We start from the raw sequence: 20,575 nt of genomic DNA on the forward strand, positions 1-20,575 counted from the left end.
TTCTCTTAGAAGATGAGCAACACTTAGCGGACCAAGTCTTGCTGATATCAGTAGAAGCTGTCGATTTCACGGTCAGGACTTGTAGTTATGATGGGGCTGGACCACTGGAACTCTTACGGGGATCTTCAACTCCGTCAAAGCTGCTAGATAGATGAATAAACCAACATCGCTTTCCATATAAAGCGCAATTGGTCTGTGATCCTCCATCAAAGCTCTGCGCAAAGCTTTACCTATCCAGGCTGCGCAGGCCCTGACTGCAGCATCGAGCTGCCCATATGATATGCTGCAACAATGGTACTTGTTACCAAAACTTTTATCATCTTCATCCAAGGCTGGATTTTGAACTATTAAAGCCTGTTTGCAGAATATTTCCTTGTTGTTCTTTTCGGCGTTGAAACGAATCAAGCCCGATAGAGAGGATATTTCATCTTGATCAGAAGTTGCCGAGAAGCTCTTCGAGGGGCTTGGGTGGAAGCGAGGTCGCACGAAGTGTTTGGAGGATGTGTGCCGCATTTTTCCAGTTGAAATGAAGGGTAAAGGTGCAGGTGCAGTTGTGAGACACTGGGCCTTCTCTTTGGAGGGTGCGGTTGTTCAAGATGATGGGACACTAGGAGGACGCAGTTGGCGCTTAATTGTTGCCGCGAGCATTTCCAGCGAGATAAGGCTTCTTGCCTGTCAGTACCCGAACCAAAACATGCAAAACCGAACAGGTGGTTTGAAACCCTGATTTGGTAAGTTCTAGTCCAAGTAACTGGGACCGGAGTGATACGATTAGGTTGCTCCTCACCAAGCACCGAGTGTACGCAGGGTCTAAGGACCGGAGTATCTGAACCCCAACAGGCCACTTCTCGGGACTTTTCACATGCTTTCAGTATATGCATTACTGTTGGAAAGGTCTTGGTAGTTGAGAAGAGTACTTGTCTCACTGCCTTTAGCAACTAGGTTTGAACTGACCCTCAGCCGCTACAGACTCAACTCGCGGACTACGGTAATTCTTGAAACTTTAAACACACAAGACAGAAGGTCAACCTTCGCCACCATTCAACATCAAACAAGGCCTGAATTCTATTCTACAAGCAACTTCAAGCAATGGGTGTCTCACGGGATGTGCTTGTCTTTGCCGGGCAAGGGTCCGACGGGCACTTTTCGGACAAGCACACAACAGTCAGCCTGCTTGAGCGTCTTGGAGACGGCTCTGAGCAACTATGGAACAGATTCCTGTCTCAATGCCACGCCTCATTTGAGAGTCTTTACCAAAATCTGCCTGAAAACGAGCGATCGATATTTCCCGACAACACCCTGGCATCCTTTCCAACATCGGATGATTTCCTGTACCCATCACCGGCGTTCCATTCTCACCCGGTCTTTCAAGCGACAACTTTATTTATGCGACAAGTTTTAGACCTATTCATTTACCAAGACTATCGTGGCAAGTCTGCCGTGGTTGTGGAGGCCTCTGGGGTCTGCACTGGAGCTTTGGCTGCCATCTTGGCCTCCGCATTCACGTCGTATGATTCTGCAGAATTTGTCACCGCCGCAGTCAACGGTTTCAGAGTATCCTTCTGGGTTGGACTTCGAGCTTCGCTACACTGCAGGGCAATCATGGGGCCCGACTGGAGAGCGAGCCCCTGTGTTTTGAGCATCTTCAAAACGCGAACCCCACAGGTTGAAAACTGCTTGTCCGAGCTCAACTCGACCCTTGACGTATGTATTCGTTCCTAAGTCTCGTCAAATATGCTTCGAAGCTGACTGAATCCCCCTCAGGCATCGGACATGCCGCTGAGACTCTCTGCAATCTTTGACGAAAATTCAACGTCAGTGACCGGACCAGGACGCAGTCTGGACAAGCTCAAATCCACCATCTCTTCACTTCCAGAGCCTGGCACATGTCGTTGGGCGCACGTGCACGGCTTTTACCACGGTGGTGATGAGATGAAGCAGGTATCAGATCAAGTCAAAAATGACATTTGCGGCATCGAGTTCCCCAACTGGCCTGTGCTCCATGCTTCGCTGAGGTCCACGGCCACAGGGCAAATATTTCAAGCCAACGACAAAAGTGTATCACTTCTCAGCAGGGCTGTTGAAAACATATTTTGCGACTTTGTTGACTGGAAGCTCACCTGGGAGGCAGCTATGGCGGACTATGCCAAGAAAACCCGCCATGACTCGAATGCTACAATTCGAGTCATCGGAATAGGGCCCTCTGCCAAGTCTTTGCTGGGCGCAAACAAGGACAAGATCCGTGATGCTGGAATACAAGTCATCGGGCATTTGTCAGAGGAGTTAGACATGATTGTGGACGATGACATTGCCATTGTTGGTGTATCTGCCAACTTTCCTGGAGAAAAGGGGCTTGATGGGTTCTGGAATATCATCAGCGACGCCCGAAGTTGCGCTACTGAGGTAATTATTCCTCTCACACATATAGCTGTATTTGACCTGACAGAATGCAACAGATCCCAGGCTCCAGGTTCAACGTCTCCGACTATCACCAGCCCAACAGCGGAGCCCCCAATACTCCCCGACAGATGGGTTCCAAGCATGGCAACTTCCTCGACAATCCTTTCACCTTCGACACGGAGTTTTTCAACATTTCTCCAAGAGAGGCCAAGTCTATGGACCCGCAGCAGCGTCTCCTGCTGCATGCTGCTGTTGAAGCCCTAGATGATGCAGGATATTCGCCTGGGGCTACCCCTAGCTTTCAGCAAGCCTCCTTTGGAGTTTACGTCGGTGCAGCTACGGGTGACTATGTAGACAATCTGCGGGATGAAATCGACGTCTATTACAGCCCAGGTAAGTGATGTACAGTCCGTGAACCACACATCGAAAGACTTGCAATGCGTGAATCACATCGACCCTTCTATCTAACGCCGGCTGCTAGGAACTTTACGAGCATTTCTGAGCGGTCGCATCTCGTACGCCTTTGGCTTCAAAGGTCCCTCCGTCGTCACTGATACCGCATGTTCATCATCTCTGGTCTCAATTTATCATGCCTGCAAAGCCTTGCAATCCGGAGATTGCACTGCCGCGCTGGCGGGTGGCGTAAACGTCATCTCAAGCCCTGATGTACGCAAATTCTGCCCTGACCATTGAGCCCTTGCACCCGGGACTGACCTTGCCCACAGATGTACCTTGGCCTTTCCAGAGCTCACTTTTTGAGCCCCACGGGCCAGTGTAAGCCCTTTGACGCTGAGGCAGACGGTTATTGCCGAGCAGAAGGTTGTGCTTTGGTCGTTCTCAAGAAACTATCTCAAGCCCGAGCAGAAGGCGATCATATCTATGGCGTCATCCGAGGCATCGGCGTCAACCAGTGCGGAACTGCGAAGTCCATAACGCACCCAGATTACAAAACGCAGGCTGAGCTCTTCTCGCAAACTCTCCAGCTGAGTAGGCTGAGCTCCGCAAGCATCGATGTTGTCGAGGCGCATGGTACAGGCACACAAGCTGGCGACTTTGCCGAGGTGTCAAGTTTATCCTCTGTTTTCAAAGGACGTCCAGCAGACAATCCGCTGCATCTGGGTTCTGTCAAAGGAAACATCGGCCACGTCGAGGCCGCGTCAGGCATCGCTGGTCTCATCAAACTTCTCCTTATGATGAAGCATGAAACCATTCCTCAACAGGGATCTTTCCAGACGTTGAATCCTAGGCTGACTCCCCTAGCCAACGAGCACAATCTCGTAGTCCCAAGCAGTCCCCGCAAGTGGACAAGGACCAAGGGTCACCCTAGACGAGCGCTTCTGAACAATTTCGGCGCTGCTGGTTCAAACGCTGCGCTGATTCTTGAGGAAGCCCCTCGCGAAGCCTCGCCTACCAGGGCGTCGATATCACAACGCAGCCAGCATCTACTGACAATGTCCGCGAGGAGCGCCAAAGCTCTGGAGCGCTTGAGATCAGACTACGCCTCTTTCCTTCACAAAAACCGACATTGTATGATACAAGACATATGCTACACTTCCAGTGTCAGGCGGCGTCATCACAAAGAATTCCGGTGGTCTGCCGCTGCGGCTAATATTGAGGACTTGTTGGTGCAGATACAGACGACGGCTGCGCCCCCGCAACGAATTCTTTCTAAACCGTCGAAAACAGTGTTCGTGTTCGCTGGTCAAGGTGGTGCCCACGAAGGTATGAGTGCCGAGCTTCTGCGCACATCTTCAGTCTTTCGGGATGCCGTTCGGGAATGTGATACCATCCTGCGGCGGCATGAATTTCCAACGGTCGAATCCTACCTAGACCCGACGGCTTCTGCAGTTAGCCATGCTCCAGTGCACGAAAGGGATGCTATTATCTTGGTTCAGTGTGCATGCTTCGTATTGCAGTATGCGTTGACGCGGCTCTTGCAGAGCTTTGGGTTGACCCCCGACCTTGTTTTGGGTCATAGGTCAGTACTAACTCTTATCACGCTACTTTCACCCTACTGATGAAAATTGGTTTACAGCATTGGAGAGTATGCCGCACTCGTCACTGCAGAGGCCCTTGGGCTGAATGATGCCTTGCTGTTTGTTGCTAGGAGAGCAGAACTGATGGTAAACCACTGCGAGGCAGGGGAGTCTGGCATGCTGGCATGTCGAATGTCTCCTCCAGATGCCTCACAATTCCTTCAAAACCGGTTCACTGCGTCGACTGACGAGTTAGTTGTGGCATGCCACAACAGCCCAGAGGACTGTGTTATTGCCGGTCCTACCGCACGCCTCATACAGGTTTCTGAGGTGTTCAAGGCCGAGGGCGTCAAGAGCAAGCTGCTGAATGTCTCCTATGGATTCCATTCACCTTTCATGAATGCCATAACGCCCAGTCTGAGGAATGTCGCCTCATCCATGGCCATCCGTCGGCCTAACATACAGGTTGGCTCCAGTGTTCTCGGACAGCTGATACAAGGACACGAAATCCTTAGTCCTGACTATTTTGTCAACCAGACAAGCCATCCAGTCTTGTTCATGGAGCTTCTGGCAGATATCCAGTCCAAGACTTTACAAACAACTCTGCAAGTGATAGAGATTGGACCATCGACCTCAAGTACGTTTATTCTCTTACCAGGCTTCACTTCTTCACAGTCATTCTTGAGTGATACTTATTGTTTTCTACAGCAAGTTCTATGTTGAAGTCGTCTTTCACGAAAATCCCATATTCGTACTCACCATCGCTGCGACCATCCGAGTCCCCTTGGAAAACGATCACATCCGCACTTCAAGGCCTTTACCAGTCAGGGCAGGACCTTAACTGGGATGCAGTCTTCAGAGACGAGTCACCACGCTTTTTGAAGAAGGTGCCGTCCCAAGTTCTTGATGGCAACGAGTATGTGGTTCGATATCATGAGCCAATGTCCACAAACAAGCCTACTAAGGACGTGGATTCCGACTTGTCCTCAACTGGCTTCGAATTGTTGGCCTCATCTGCCATGACCGCTCTCAAAGATGGGTCAAGCATTTTTCATGTCCCGATTGCTAGGTTCTCGAAACTTATCGAGGCACATGCTGTTGGGGGCGTCCCGCTCTGCCCAGCATCTGTCTACCTCGAACTGGCCTTAGAGGCGCTTTCAGTGATCAACACCACCTTCAACGCCCCGAGATGGTACTCAGTCGACGATGTCTGCTTCGAACACCCTTTGGTGTTCTCAAAGGTCAGGTCAGACGTTGTGGAAGTCAAAATACAGTCGACTGGGCAAACCGCTTCTCTTGGATCATCCCGTTTCTCCATTTCGAATCGCGACCATGGCCACCTCAACTGTTCCGGTTTTATCTCACCCATGGTTGAACAGTCTATCGAGGAGCTCTTTATGGTGAAAAGTGCGTACGTCAGGAAGCAAAAGGCCATTTTATTCCAGCTCGCAGCTTCCAACACCCTGGAGACGTTTACTTCTCGAACAATTTACGATGTCATATTCCCTCGCGTTGTATCATATTCGGAGCCATTTCGGACCCTCAAACATCTTACGATCAGCTCGTTTAGTTGGGAAGGCTACGGCACGTTCCAGCTCTCCACTACTCCGCAGTCCGGCAAATTTGTCTCCCCACCCCCGTTCGTGGACACCATGCTACATGCAGCAGGGTTTATTGCCAACGCCAAAGCGGATGTCAAAACAGCATGCATATGTGTGAATCTTGGCCGCACCGTGCTTCCGGATATGTCGAAACTTCAACCAGGTGGCCAAATGGACATCTACTGCAGCCTACTCGATGTGGGTGACAGCACTCTGGCAGATGCATATGTTCTCGATCAAGACGGCCAGATCGTTTCATTCGCGGAAGGAATGCGTTTCAAGAAGATTCGCCTGAGCTCTTTTCAAGCTGCCTTGTCCCGTGCAACGCAGACAGAAGGCAAAACTAGAATCGAGTCGTTGCCCAAACAGGTTGAGGGACTGCTCAGGAATCCGAAGCCCCCAAACAGCTCAAAGTTGCAGATACAGGCACCCCCGACGCCGTCCGAATCTATGGCAGAGGTCGTGAAACAGATGGTTCAGTCTGTGTGCGGCGTTTCTTTGGATTCATCCTCCGGTCGAACGTTGACCGAGCTGGGCATTGACAGCTTGCTATTTATTGAGTTGTCACAGGCCATTGCGTCGCGTTTCCCAAATCTCGTTGTGTCAACGGGCGAGATCGAAAGATGCCAGACTATGAGCGACCTGATTCAGCTACTGGCCAAGGCTCAAGGACATGATGATGTTTCCATGGCTCTGCCACCCTCGGTGTTATTAGATCACCTGGCACCTGAGGGCAACAACCCGCCGTCACCACCAACAGAGCCTGTGGGAACCGATGTTGCGTCCGAGGTTCGGGAGCTGTTCGTTGACATCTGTGGGAGGTCCATTACCGTTGATGACAAGGATGCAAGTCTTGCTTCTCTTGGGGTGGACTCCTTACTTTCCATCGAGCTCATCCACGAACTCCGCCATCGATTCGGGTTGGATCTTGAGGCGCTGCAGTCCACCATCTCAGATATGAGCATCAACAACATCGAGGCTCTATATGCTGCGAACATTTCATCTTCGAGTAATGATGTTTCGTACTCTGGCGACATCCTTGGTTCCTTTCCTGACCAGTCCTGCAACCTCGCAGAGCCAGAACTGCCCCTCCAAAAAGTAAACGATCAACGAGGTGCCACCGACATTTTTTCACATTTTATCCCATCAACCTTCCCTCAAATTCTACAAACTATCGACTCTGACATAGCGCCCTACAAGTCACCTCTCTACTTGTTTCACGATGGCAGCGGATTATCGAGCATGTACGCTCGCGTGAAACCCCTCGGACGGTCTGTCCGAGGCATCTTCAGTCCCGATGTCCCTGCCATTGACCCTGCAATTCAGTCCATGCAAGAGCTGGCATCCCGATACATTATGCAAGCAAATTTGATGTCTGAGAATAGACCAATTCTCTGTGGTGAGTGCAAATAGTGGCCGTCGCGGTAGAATTATTTGGTCAATTTGCTCACACATATTAGGCTGGTCGTTCGGTGGCGTGCTAGCGCTCGAGGTCTCCCACCAACTGCAGCAGCGCGGAAACTCGCCAAGGGGCATCATTCTCATCGATTCTCCCTTGCCAATTGAGCATGAGCCCCTGCCTGAGGAGATCATCTCTCGTGTTGTCAGAAAATTTCCGAGCCTGCACGAATCAGGGGCTGCAGCAAAGGTGCGATCTTGCGTCGAGGCCCAGTTCCGTCGTCATGCAGGACTCTTGAAAGGATACAGCCCTTTACCTCTTAGAGGTGACGTTCCTTGCGTTTCCATTGTCTGCAAGAAGACGATCGATACCCAAGCGCTTTGCGGCGTTTCGTATCCCTGGCTCTCCGATAGTGGCTTTCGAGACAAGTCATTGAAGGGCTGGGAGAGACTCCTTGGCCGTGAGATCCCCGTTTTAGAGATTGACTGCAACCATTTTGAAGTGTTTGACGCGCCGAATGTAAGTCACCACTGATCTCCATGATGACACGACTGGCAATTGTACTTACGCTGGCGTAGATCGACGAGGTCTCCGCACGGCTGGAGAGAGCGTGTGAGATACTGGACAGAGTTGAAGAATAGGCGTTGGTTGAGGGTACGGTTTTGCACATGTGACACGCGCTGATTGTGGTGACTTCTTTCCATTTATGAGTTGGACCAGGTAGTGTTAGGAGTTCATGGGTTCTTTCAATTGCATCTTGGCTCCAGAGTTCCATCTTTCAATTCAGCAATGGCTGTTCTGACTGTCCAGGGCTCAGGTGCCCAAGGAACAACACCATTTGCAAATGCAAGCGACTTTTGAAAGTACAATTGCTCAACAGTCACTCTTTTTGTGACATGTATCGTCACAAATGTCGCCCCTTTGAGAATCATGAAAGCTCAGTCTTGCTACACCTTGGAGGCTAATCCTCACCCGAATTCAGATTTCGTACCCCGATATCAGAGAATACATTAGCTTTCCACTATGTTCAGCATTCAGTAGCAGGTCAAGTTGACAATTGACCTTTTCTTTGGTGAGCATCAAGTTTTTGGGCCCCCACGAACGTCAGAGGCGCCAAACTGCTGGGACTGCATGAATAATTTCACTGAGGTGGTACCCCCACGATTGCGTGCTTGAACCACATCCACACCTACATCATCCGGCTGCGAGAGGGGCAAAATCGACGGCGTGTGGAGATCCGCGCTTGTAAAATCGTCAAAATCTTGCATCTGACATCGGTTGGTTGATATTGTGAGACACTGTCGCAAAACTGCTTGTCTTGTCTTCGACGTCGACGCTGGAAGCGCACCAAATCGACCCCAGTACGAAATTCACGCAGCCTTGCATCGGAGAGAGCAATTGTATGTGAATATGAGGTCTACTCATCTTCGCTTGCCAGACGAGGAAGACACTCTGGAGTCGCAACATGATATTCCTCCTGGGGCAGCTACCGGCGAGGCGGCAGAGGACTCAGAAACGACACTCGCCCCTCGTGAAGACCAGCCACTGCTTCAATCACCAGACGCAGATGTTGGTGATTCTTGGACCCCACCGTCAGGCTTCGGATGGATAGAGCTTGCCATCATGTCCAACGTTTTCTTATATGGTTTTGACGGAACGATCACCGCGGCCACATACGCCATCATCAGTTCCGAATTTGATGCGGCCAACACCGCATCTTGGCTCACCACTTCGTACCTGGTGACGAGCACCGCGTTTCAGCCACTCTACGGACGATTTTCCGATATATTTGGAAGAAGAGTTTGCTTTTTCGTCAGCACCATCACTTTTGGGCTTGGCTGTCTCGGTTGTGGATTGGCAAATCACATCGTTGTTCTCAACTGCATGCGGGCACTGACAGGATTTGGTGGTGGAGGTTTGATGACAATGGGTGAGTGCACTGCTTCAGTCACTGAGTCGGTGCTCTAACGAATGCTCAGCAACAATCGTCAATTCCGATATGATCCCCTTTCGCAAGAGAGGCATGTACCAGGCCATGCAAAACGGCATGTTTGGATTTGGCGCAGTAGCAGGCGCCTCATTTGGCGGCTCTATCGCAGACTACATTGGTTGGCGTTGGTGCTTCCTCCTACAGGTTCCCATTTCGCTCATGGCGCTTGTCCTGGGCGCATTCGTGATCAAGAACCCCGAAGGTGGGTTCGATATCGATACAAAGGACTTGCGGGCCGTTTGGACTCACGTTGATGTTTCGGGAGCACTTCTCCTGGTAACTGCCGTGTCCGTCCAACTCATCGGCCTCAGTCTGGGCGGTAATGAGTTACCTTGGGGTAGCCCAGTAGTCATTGGGACTCTTGTTGGCAGTGCCTTGTTGCTTGCCCTATTCTTTTTGGTTGAGTCAAGGACACGAGCAATCCCCGTCATCCCGTTGCGCATGCTGAAGGGCAGGCTTCCTGTCTTGACCCAACTTTCCAACGTCTGCGCTGGCTTTGCTGCATATGCGGTAAGTGAGTGATCTTCGTGTGAACTTGACTATTGCTAATGAGTACAACTAGTATCTGTTCATGCTTCCCCTGTTCTTTCAAGTGGTTTTGCTCGATTCTGCTACGAAAGCAGGGGCCCGGCTGGCGATCCCGTCTCTCGCCACACCTTTGGGAGGGCTCGTGGCCGGCATCGTCATGTCTCGTTGGGGCAAACTGATCTGGCTTATCAGGCTGGGTGCGCTCCTTATGCTCTTCGGAAACGGCCTCGTGACGTCTTTGCAATTCGAAGATTCCAAATGGAAATACTTGCTGTACATCTTTCCCGCGAACTTGGGCCAGGGCATCATCTACCCTTCGATCCTCTTCACTACCCTTGCCTCATTCGACCATGCAGGTAAGCTTCGATTCGTGCTGCCATAATGGAAGGGTTTCCAACTGATTGGCTTTTAGATCATGCCGTCTCGGCCTCGACCGTCTACCTTGTTCGCTCGCTAGGAACGGTTTGGGGAGTTGCTATCACCTCTGCTATCGTTCAGACCACCCTGAGTATCCGGCTTCCCGCAGTTCTTGGTGACATACCAAACAAAGAACAGGTACGTGACACTTTGATCGCCACTCGAAGTTTATTCCGACTGCTGTTCAACAGCTGGACACTGCCATGGGTGGAATCAGGATTGACGTCGCCTAGCTTATCGAAGAGATACGCCATTCGGTAACAGCGCTCAAGTCAGCGCCAGTCGAAGTCCGACTGCCTGTCCGCCTCGTCTACTACGAAGGTATCAAGTATGCATTCGCCGCATCTACGGCGGCTGCTGGGATATCTTTCGTGGCGGCCCTCTTCGCTCACCCCCGAGGTCTGCGCAGCACTCACAAGTAAAGAACTGAGGTGTCGCCAAAGCGTCTCCGACACGCGCGTTCTCCCCCGGACTCACTGCACGGCGCCAAGTTAGGTTCGGCATCGGCACGGAGACCAGACCGCAAGGACCACATTACGCGGGGATGTTGACACTGCATTCTTGGGAGGGTGACGGGAGGGGCCGGAACTTTAAAATCGCGAGAGAAGAAGAAACATTTTAAACTTTCGGCGTTGAAGGCTTTTCCTGGCCAACGGCCCCGCACCACGAGACTTGATCAATGCTTGATGGAAATCCGGGGTAAGCGGGCGAAAAGCTTGTCATTGACTTTCCCATGCACGGTTCAACAGTCAGATTACCCAAAGGAGCCGCGTGCATGGTCGAGTGACCACAGGCCAAGACATTGACCAAGTTCTCCATTGAAGCATGTTTGATCAAGTCACGGGCAGGGAGAGGCAATACGCGAGAAACGTTAGAGTGAGAATTATTAAACCTGACTTGTGTGCAGATGCACAGACGCCATAGTCGGCGAAGACCCCTCGGTATGATTGACCGACAGCCCCATGCTGACATCGTCAGTCGGGCCAGCCTCTAGTCATAGAGAGGGGTGAATCATAGTGACAAGGAGCCATTCTGTATGTTGAACTGTTGTCATACTGGCAATACGACCTTAATCTTGTAGCAATACTGAACTTCCTCCAATGATGCTTCGGTTCTCCTTGCAAGCCGAGTCCGTTTCCTGGTTCCCTTGGTTCATTACACAGAACGCTTTGCATCGTGGGGTACTGAAGCTCACAGCATGAACTTCCACCAATACCAAGAGAAACCCGATAAATGCGTTTTAAGGATGAACATCCTGCAGGTGTCGGTATCACATTCCGGTCTCAGTTATTATCGCGCGCTAACAAGAAGGGTCGCGTCATATTTCCCTGCATCCCACTTGTCATATCGTGGAAACGGGAGTCGAAGTTTCTCCGGATGACAACCAAAATTCTCATGCGTGAATTGCGCTACGTAAGGGTCACGAGCTACCATTCACTGCATACGACCGGCGGTCGGATCGGCAGAGGACTGAGCATCGTCGATCTTTCACAACGCTGGCCGAGATGAAGATCTGCAAGTCGTCACTGGATTGGTGGAGAGTCGGCTTCGATCCGCATGCTAGGACAGCCAGGTTCTGTGCTAAAATGCTTCCATCATTGCCCGCAATACCCTCGTGGCAGTGCAGTCATCGGTTCACCGGGCTCAAAATCTTGATGAAGCACTATGCGGGAGGATCTCACCTGGCTGCAAGAGCCGGTCTGGGGAAACCAAGGCAGTGAACAACAAAGAAAAATAACTCTGCAGCGATGGTTTCCCCAGCTATTGGGGTGCATGCTGTCCTGCACTCTTTCTGTGCCACGCACTCGGATGACATATTCCCCCGCCTCCTGCTCGGTACATGTGTCGCCCGTGGGCCGCAATTCCCCAGGTAGGTACAGATTGGGCAGGTTGGCAGTGCGGAGACGTCACATCACAGGAATCCGCCCCTGCACCCCATGTTTTGGATTTGCTGTTAGGTGCTGCTTGGACGCAGAGCCGGGAGATGGCCGGGACAATGATGACCGAGATCATATTGTACCTGACCATGACCTCGTCTGCATCTGGCAAACTCATCGTGCAAATGACTTGACAACACGGAGTCGCCTGACTCAAGTTGACATGACGCAAGTTGCTTTCATCTCAAAGGCTGAGTTGGAACCTAGACGCCATGGACTATGGGCACTGCTGAATACGTTGAACAGCATCGGGTCGCCGTCCCGTCTTCGAGATGTACATTGAAGCATCTTCGTCGGGACCATCGGTTTACCCCTGGGAGAGGCGTTTTCCTGCCGCACCACCAACAGCATACTTCCAGCTCTCCTCCTCCCGACTAACCTCTTCCGTCGACAAGATGGCCGAACAAGGTCAGCTCCTGATACTGCAGGTCCGTTGCAGGTCTCCACTCGATCATGTGTGCCAGAGTGGAGGTGAAAGGTTGCATCACCAGTGAGGACTAGCCAAGTTGAGACGATTGAGATGGCAGCCCCGAGATACCAAATCGGTGCAAGACTGGTGGACTCTGGCGAGTCTCCCGCTTTGCGTTGTAGTGTGCACTTTGAGCAAACCATTTTGGCCAAAAACAGATGGACCAAGACATGGGTGTTTGGGAGAACGATCTTCCCGGCGCTTCGTGGCGTCCAAGGGACACAGCTGCTGCGTGGTGTTGATGTTGCCTGACTCTACGATACAAAGTATGTCCTACAGTCATGCTGTGAAAGAGCTCTGATGCTCTCCGGGCGGCATTAAACGCGAGGCCGAGGCCGACACTGCAATCATCATTGGCAGAGTTGCATCGGTCATCCCGGGCAATGGGTCTCTGCAGCTGTCGAATGTCCAGGACATCGGGTGCATGATATCAGAACATGACCACGACAGACGGCGACCTCGTTGCTCCGGCATTGATGACAAGGGCGCGTCGGGACATGCAACCGAAAACGAGCATGTCCCCCCGAGCATCTCGAAATTGCCCGACGTTATTTCTGCGAAAAGCATGTCTTGGGACCGACCCTCTTTCAAGGCCGACCCTCTTTCAAGGTGCATCAGGTCCGCGATGCTGGCCTCGGCAGGGCTTGGAGGCCCGCTCGCCCAGTCTTGTCGTCAAGCGCTTGCCCCATCCCCTGATCCTGTGTAACACCGAGACGGCTTGAAAGGCCCAGAACTGAATGATTAATATCCACGTACTTGGCGCCATTGCTGATTGTGGAGTTTGGGGGCGGGCGAGGCCTGGAAATTGGAGGATGTTTCGAGTGTGTTGCACGGGTCTTAGGCGAGGGGCCAAGTGGGCGAGATCCGAGCCTGAAGTCCTTGCCACACGCGTGGGAGGGTGGTACATGCGCAGATAAGCTTCAATTACATCCACCGATCCCCTTGGGCGGGAATCGAGGTTCCCTAGCATTAGGTTTTCTGGAAGCGATTCCCGGGCTACTAGCAGTACTACTGCCACCTTAAATCGTGCCTGTGTTGTTTATTCTCTCGAGCAGCTAAGGTCTGAAGATCGCTTACACGGCACAGCAAACGATTGATGCCCGCGTTTCGACACGGTTGCCCCCAAGACTTGTCATCCATCAGGTAATCCGACAAAGGCAAAATTCATGCAATTAACTAAAAACATGCACATTGTCAGCTTTCACCCCCGGCAGACAGGCCCACAGAAGCTCCAATGTCTCGTGTCGCTGGGACTGGTCTGGACTGGGGCCCGAGGAGGAGACAGACACCACCAGGCACAACAGCATGTTCGCCCCCCTACCCCATTTCGCCCATGTCCTTTTGGGACTTCGCACTGGACTGCCCGAGCTTGAATCAAGCTTGGGAGATTGTTCCGAGCCTAGTTCCAGATGGCAGGTTAGAGGTGCAGCAGAACCCCAGTGATTGTGACAGGGGCCGCCATGGTCAACCACGAGGATCACCCCAGCTCTCAGTACCATTCGGGGGCGCGCCCAAATGCGGAGATGGATCACCCAGTACCAGGTGCCGGACGAATGACACAGGACGAAGAGCACCAACACCACTACCATCGTTTCCTTTGCGGAGGCAGCCTCCCAGGTTCCACCAATCCAGCCGCCAAGGGGCTCACCCTCTTGGTCAGGAGCCCCTGGCCTTCCGTCGACTAGATTGTTCGAGGTTAAGTGACGTGACAGCACTTGTCCTGGCCCCTGTGGCCCTGTGGGCTTCTGTTAGCTTGGTAGCTTCACAGCTGATTGCTAGCACATCGGAGCGGAATAGCCAGACGACGGATCAGGTCCGCTGGCTTTGAACCCTCCTCGGCCCTGACTGAGTGAGACTTGAATTGGGGAAATTGTCTGTCCGTCAATCAAACGCCATGGCCGGGTGGCGGCGATGATGGGGTCCAGGTCAAGGAAGAATGTATATAAGAAGTCATGGCCAGCCGTCGAAAGGGCAGAACATCTCCAGAACAGCAGACACTTCAGCTTCTACAGTTCAATTCTTTGACTATTTTCCACAGTCCAGCTCTTTATTTCAACATACAAACTTGATAACAACCTTCCGACTCCAACCATCAAAATGAAGTTCTCCCTCGCCATCACCGCCGCCGTCTCGGCCGTCGCCTCTGCGCAGACTCTCAACATCCCTACCCGCTCTGGCAGCATCGTCTCTCTGTCTCAGCCTTCCACCATCAGCGGCTCCAAGGACTTCGGCAACAAGGAGTTCGACCGCGGCCGCAGCTGCGACACCGACGCCGACACTGGCTCTGACTCCGCCGTCTTCATCCTCGAGAACGGTGCCAGCATTAGCAACGTGAGTTTCGATTCTAGTGTCATGGCAAAAGACGCCCTCTCTCTAACCCTACATCTCAGGTCATCATCGGCGTCAACCAGCTTGAGGGTGTTCACTGCAAGGGTGCCTGCACCCTGACCAACGTCTGGTTCCGTGACGTCTGCGAGGGTAAGCCTCCTTTCTTTCCGCAAGACTATCCAGAGATCGCCCTCGCTAACACTCTCTTCAAGACGCCATCTCTGCCCTCGGCAGCGGCAACGTCCTCATCAAGGGTGGAGGTGCACAGAACGCCAAGGACAAGGTCGTCCAGCACAACGGCCGCGGCACTGTTACCATCGATGGCTTCACCGTCATCAACGCCGGCAAGCTTTACCGTGGCTGCGGCGACTGCACTGGCAACGGCGGCCCCCGCAACGTTGTCGTCAAGAACGTCAAGGCCTACGGCATAACTTCCGACCTTGTCGGCATCAACTCCAACTATGGCGATGTGGCTACCATCAGCAGCTCTTGCGGATCCACCAAGAAGGTCTGCCAGGAATACAAGGGTGTGACCAAGGGCAACGGCAGCTCCTCCAAGGTTTCCACCACCGCCAACTGCCAGGGCGCCCAGGGCAAGCTCTCCTCGCTCCCCGCCTGCTAAACGGCTTGGCCATAACTCTCGGCTGGACGACGCGCTCTGTGAGCGCAAGATGAAAGCTAGAAGGCCCTCGCGTGTTGAGTGTTGCCAATTTTCTGTACATAGTTTGAGCATCCAGGCTTCCCATTGATGTGGCCATAAAAGGTCGCTAGCGGTTGAAAGCCCTCCTAGTTGAGGGCTTGGTCTCGAAGCGAATACATACACCCAAAATTTTCTTGCCTCGATAACCTCTGCGCTACTTACCTCCCCTGTGTTTGTATCAAGGCTTTACAGCTGTGTGATGGCTTATGCTTCTAAGCACACCACATCTTCCGTTGAAGAAACGGATCAAATATACTTCTCTATGGTATCCTGTTCGCAGAATTCAAGAACTTCGGCATGGGGGCGGCAGTGAAGCTGCGACTTGAGCGTCGGAGCCAGATTCCACTTATGAAGAGGGACTCGTATGTTTCGTATGCGACACGAAGGTGTGCTTTCATCCTTGCGAACCAAATCGCAACACAGGATGAATAAAATCCTCGCGATCTTGGATCCTGACTCGCCACAATCTTCGTTTGCGATCGTGGTGCGGGAAGCGGACCTGCGCGGTGAACGATTCAGGGACATGTTCGCTCAACAAAAGACGATCGATGGGGACATCGCCAAGCACTAAACGTGACGCTCCAGATATGAGGGTCAGCATGATCCCTGCCCTGGTCGGTCGAGGAAGTCCCTTGAAACCTTGCTTGCCAGGCCCTGACCCCCGGCCAGAAACCCCCCGGCCAGACCATCTCGTGATAGTGTCTTGGCTGTCTAGACAGGGCCACAAGACCTTGTTGTGGTCAATAACAGGCGCGTTCGTGATTGCATCTTAATGAAGTCGTATGAAACCGCAACGATGCCCGGCGCATCATGAATCTGCTCACTTTTTCACTGCATTGGCCTTGGTCACCGTCTTTTCTCTTCCCGTTTGGGTAGAGCGAGGACCTTGAATGGCATGCTGTGACTCGCGGCCAAGGATCGGGTCCGAGAAAAGGCAGGGCCTTTACTGAACACTGTTCAGGTTGCTGCAGCCCTTTATTGCTACAATATAAGACGGTTGGGTCACTTGACCGATATAGTGAGGGGCGGAGTCGGGGATGCCGTGCGGGTTGTAGTGGTGTAGGTTCGGCCGAACGCGATCACTCACGCCGAGCTGGAACATTGTTGCGTATACTGTGGCTCAGTTGTATGTCCGAGCAATCCGGACACCGAAGAATATCGGTCGTCTTCGCAATTTGGTGGCTCGGCGGCTGATCAGTGTTGTTCACGATCAAGCTCCCGGGTTCGGAGGCGTTGGGCAGTCGCGAGAAAAGGGAGTGGCGAGAATGGAGGCGGAGGGGACGGAGATCTGACAATGGGAAGGAATGGGCAAAGCCCCAGGCTACAGAATAGGGTATCTTAAAGTGGCAACGTTGTCATGTTCTTGCACAGCCCAGCAACAGCGGCATCACATCAGTGGAGGCGGACACTTTGGAAACTTGTACTAATAGAGGTGATCCCGAATTCCCATCACTGGCTCCAGCTGGATCCAACCCTCCGAGATTGGTCGGACAGCCGGTCGCAAGATCGATTTAGTCTTCAAAGATCTGCTTCTTTACCCCATATATCGTCTCCGGCTGCGCTCTCGGTTGCCGCCAGGCTCTCGGCTCTGGATGTTACCTATCCAACAAGCCTCTGGTCAGATCCGTTGCTGCGGACAAGGCAGAAGGGAGCGTCAAATCCAGAGGCCCTTCTAATTTTTTGTTCACTCCTCAAAATCTCAGTTGCACAATTGCATCCTCGTTACTCACTTGTGCCACAGACATGATCCTCCTGGCTTCCTTGAAGGCTCTCTACCAGTGTCACAGGACATTCAGGCGTGTCAGCCCCGCTCTTGCTGCTCAAGGCTGTCTCCTTGGCGATACCTGTGATTCCTTGAGAGTCTTGTATTTCACTGGCTGATCGAGCTGCTTCTACCCGTGAGCCTTCAGCTCGGCCGCACTCTATGTGATGCTGTGCTACAACAGGTAAACTGATCCTGATGGCTTGGCTTTTCCCCCCTCCCCTAGATATTCTCATCCCGGGTTCCTCCAGAAATCTGTCTCGCCTTGAGTGCTCATCAATAGTGAATTGGCTTGATTCTTGAACATTCAGACTTTACTCGTGACGATGATCCTTCTCCGTATCGTCGCCACTATCATCGTCAGAACCTGTCTCGCAACATGCTTTCAAAGCTTGGAAAAACGAACCGCCATGGACGATTCGGACGATCCTCAGTTTATCGGATATTTTCTAGACGGTCCAGCCAGTCTGCCGGCCCCTCCCTTCTTGTCTTTGGACTCTCATCATTAGCGATGGCTTTCTAACACATACAGCTGAACGACTGACCCTGTCGTCGGGCACAAGCTGGTCGTCCTCCAGCACAATTGCCGGGGAGTGCAGCACATCCCCTTGCGTTCTCGCCGTCGATTGCACCAATAATATCCTCACCATGGCGAACAATAACAAGCGAACTTGGTATGGGTGCCTCGAAAGACCGGCCGATCTTCAGCTGACAGACTAGTGCTGAGAGCTTTGCATGCGAGACCATGACAATTTACGAAACCTACCCTTTCGGCAAGCCAAGCGCGAAGAACTACAAATGTAGACTAGGCTGGTCGGCACACACGATCTACCGAGCGTTTGCCGAAGAGACGACGACATCTCTCGAGCCGCCCGCTCCCACAGACGTCCCATCTGTGACTCCGAGCCCGAACCGGTCGACCACGCCAGACGCAGACCCGCAAGCCTCATCAGCGGCGCCCGCGGAGACGCAGGAAGCAAATTCTGATCAAGGAGAAACCTCGGGCAGCAAGGCCTGGATCGCCGGCGCGGTCGCCGGCCCCATCGTAGGGCTGGCTGTGCTGGCGTTTGTCTTTTGGCTGGGGATGCGACATCAGCGCCGGAAACATGTGCCTGCAGATGAGGTGGCGGCGGTCGGGGACAAGCCACGGGAGGCGGAGTCGAGAGAGCTGCATGGGTCTTTGTATTCGCCGGCATTGTCAGAACTACCCGGGCATGGGTCTCCGAATGGGGTGATGAAGACGCCCGGTGCTTCGTCGTGAGAGCCATGCGCCAGGATGACAGCGATTTGAGGGGGTGTACCTCTTTCATACGCCTGTGCAGTGGCACAGACACAATGGCATACTGCGGCTCTTTAGTCCCGGGCAAGGGCCAGAGAAACATCTTCCGTGACCGTGGACGCCTCGCCTGGTTACTTTGGCCGACTGGCTTCAAAATTGTGGCTTGCAATGGGCTGGCTGAAGATGAAACCGGAAAATGAGCACAAGAAGCAAAGACAAAGGTGAATGGAGAGAGATGAAAAGTTTAATAGGGATATTGTACATTCCGCTCATTCAGATGGTGTGATATGGTACATGATATACAGGTATTGCGAAAGGGTCTGGGACCATTGTGTGTATCATTAATGGCCCATGACAGAACGCGTAACGAGATGGTTATCGAGGCTTTGTAGTCGCAACATGCGCATGCATCTCGGTCATCGTCTTCAAGATCGGTCGTCCCGCACAGCGGGGATGATCTTGTTCACCAAGCTAGTCAGCTGGGCGCGGACATCGAAGCTGTAGTCAGGCATCGTGGCTAGCACCTGCGTGAAGGGCCCCTGTGACTCGCTGGCCATGCCGTCCAACGAGGCCTCGATGGCTCTGACAAGTTCGAGCGTCCCTTTGTCAAAGCTCAGGCCGGCGTGCTGCATCTCTTGAAGAAGGCCAATGACACCGCGGACGTCGCCGTTACGACGCCAGTAAATCGTGGCCAGTTCGTTGAAGAAGCTGGTCGTAGCGCCAAGGACGTACGAGGCGAAACCTAGCTCACGAACACGGGGGAGAAGGTTGAAGACGAGGGGCGACGATCGGGCGAACTCCGTATCAAGGGCTTTCAGAGCCCGGAGAAGGTGCTGGGAGTATAGAGGGCCATAGAGGTTCATGTCGAGCTTCTCTTGCGTCTCTTCGGCCGCTACAGTGGAGACATCTGCGACTCCTAGCTTGTCGATCATGGAGAAGACCTCGCGGTTCAGAACGTTCCAGACGTCCAGATCAGTGCGGCACTCCTTGACCAGCGAGTCGAATCGCTCAATTTCGGCTTCGCGGGCCTGTTTTTGCGCTGCTAGTTGCTCTTGAACGAGGGGGTCGACCTCGACTGGCTTGATTTCCTCTGCTGCAACGGCTTCTTGGACTCTGGTCTGATGACCCAATGCAGCACGCACTGAACGGCGCAGGGAAGCAGGGTACTTGAGCATCCACTCAGGCGTGTCTGCGTCGGCCGATGCGGAGGAGATATCTTGGTTTTGCGTTCCCAGAGCTTCTCGCAAGGCTCGCATTGTTCGGTCTTGACTGTCTTGCGGCGCATCGGGGCCGAGGCCAGGGAACAGGGCGCCATTACGACTGCGCTTGGCTAGGTCGGCGAAAATGTCGTTGAAGGCTCGCTTCTCGGTTGGTGTAATGGTCGAGGCATGACGCTTGTTTCGCTCCCGACGGGTGCCATCATGGTTTTCGGCGTTGCCCTCGTGCCTGGAAGGTTCTTTTGCGGGCTCTCCAGCCCATTCGAAGGGAATGGTATCGAGGTTTCGATCTTGCGAACGTCGATTTGCGCGAAGGCTACTGGCGTGGTAACATCGCAGCGAGGTCAGGGCAAGGGGCGTCTTTGATGTTGCGCGTTGCAGCGTTCTCGTATGGTAGAGGAATGGGAGTAATGTCGACATGATTGCGGTGGTCGATGATGTTTCCCCTGTCGACCGGGCACCCTCTACGAAATTTTGCTGAAGCTTTGTCGATGTCAAGGCAGGTCGACCCTGGTCGCATGTCTTACATAATATCTCCATGACGCGCTGGCGCATGACTTCGCGTCGCGAGC

At 52.9% G+C, this 20,575-nt stretch overlaps 5 protein-coding genes across 5 annotated transcripts; 4 read left to right on the forward strand and 1 right to left on the reverse strand.

The window, feature by feature from the left end:
* Positions 1-1,602: 1,602 nt before the first annotated feature.
* VDAG_09534 (aflatoxin biosynthesis polyketide synthase) lies at positions 1,603-8,017 on the forward strand (the record flags this gene model as incomplete). The annotated part of the gene is made up of 10 exons (XM_009658495.1): positions 1,603-1,704; positions 1,765-2,403; positions 2,457-2,793; positions 2,882-3,066; positions 3,126-3,927; positions 4,264-4,378; positions 4,436-5,013; positions 5,085-7,376; positions 7,438-7,895; positions 7,955-8,017. 10 exons carry the CDS (start codon positions 1,603-1,605, stop codon positions 8,015-8,017), a joined length of 5,571 nt encoding a protein of 1,856 aa, XP_009656790.1.
* A 769-nt stretch (positions 8,018-8,786) lies between these two features.
* Positions 8,787-10,733, forward strand: VDAG_09535 (vacuolar basic amino acid transporter 2; the record flags this gene model as incomplete). Its single annotated transcript, XM_009658496.1, has 5 exons — positions 8,787-9,282; positions 9,356-9,876; positions 9,929-10,250; positions 10,307-10,449; positions 10,545-10,733. 5 exons carry the CDS (start codon positions 8,787-8,789, stop codon positions 10,731-10,733), a joined length of 1,671 nt encoding a protein of 556 aa, XP_009656791.1.
* A 4,081-nt stretch (positions 10,734-14,814) lies between these two features.
* On the forward strand, positions 14,815-15,667 carry VDAG_09536 (pectate lyase; the record flags this gene model as incomplete). The annotated part of the gene is made up of 3 exons (XM_009658497.1): positions 14,815-15,048; positions 15,108-15,195; positions 15,258-15,667. 3 exons carry the CDS (start codon positions 14,815-14,817, stop codon positions 15,665-15,667), a joined length of 732 nt encoding a protein of 243 aa, XP_009656792.1.
* A 2,488-nt stretch (positions 15,668-18,155) lies between these two features.
* On the forward strand, positions 18,156-19,153 carry VDAG_09537 (uncharacterized protein; the record flags this gene model as incomplete). Its single annotated transcript, XM_009658498.1, has 3 exons — positions 18,156-18,181; positions 18,228-18,552; positions 19,145-19,153. The coding sequence occupies 3 exons, from the start codon at positions 18,156-18,158 to the stop codon at positions 19,151-19,153; spliced, it is 360 nt and encodes a 119-aa protein (XP_009656793.1).
* A 58-nt stretch (positions 19,154-19,211) lies between these two features.
* VDAG_09538 (uncharacterized protein) lies at positions 19,212-20,423 on the reverse strand (the record flags this gene model as incomplete). Its single annotated transcript, XM_009658499.1, has 1 exon — positions 19,212-20,423. One exon carries the CDS (start codon positions 20,421-20,423, stop codon positions 19,212-19,214), a length of 1,212 nt encoding a protein of 403 aa, XP_009656794.1.
* Positions 20,424-20,575: the final 152 nt, after the last annotated feature.

This window comes from Verticillium dahliae, genomic scaffold (genome assembly GCF_000150675.1).
Source record: "Verticillium dahliae VdLs.17 supercont1.26 genomic scaffold, whole genome shotgun sequence".
In the NCBI taxonomy this organism is placed as follows: domain Eukaryota; kingdom Fungi; phylum Ascomycota; class Sordariomycetes; order Glomerellales; family Plectosphaerellaceae; genus Verticillium; species Verticillium dahliae.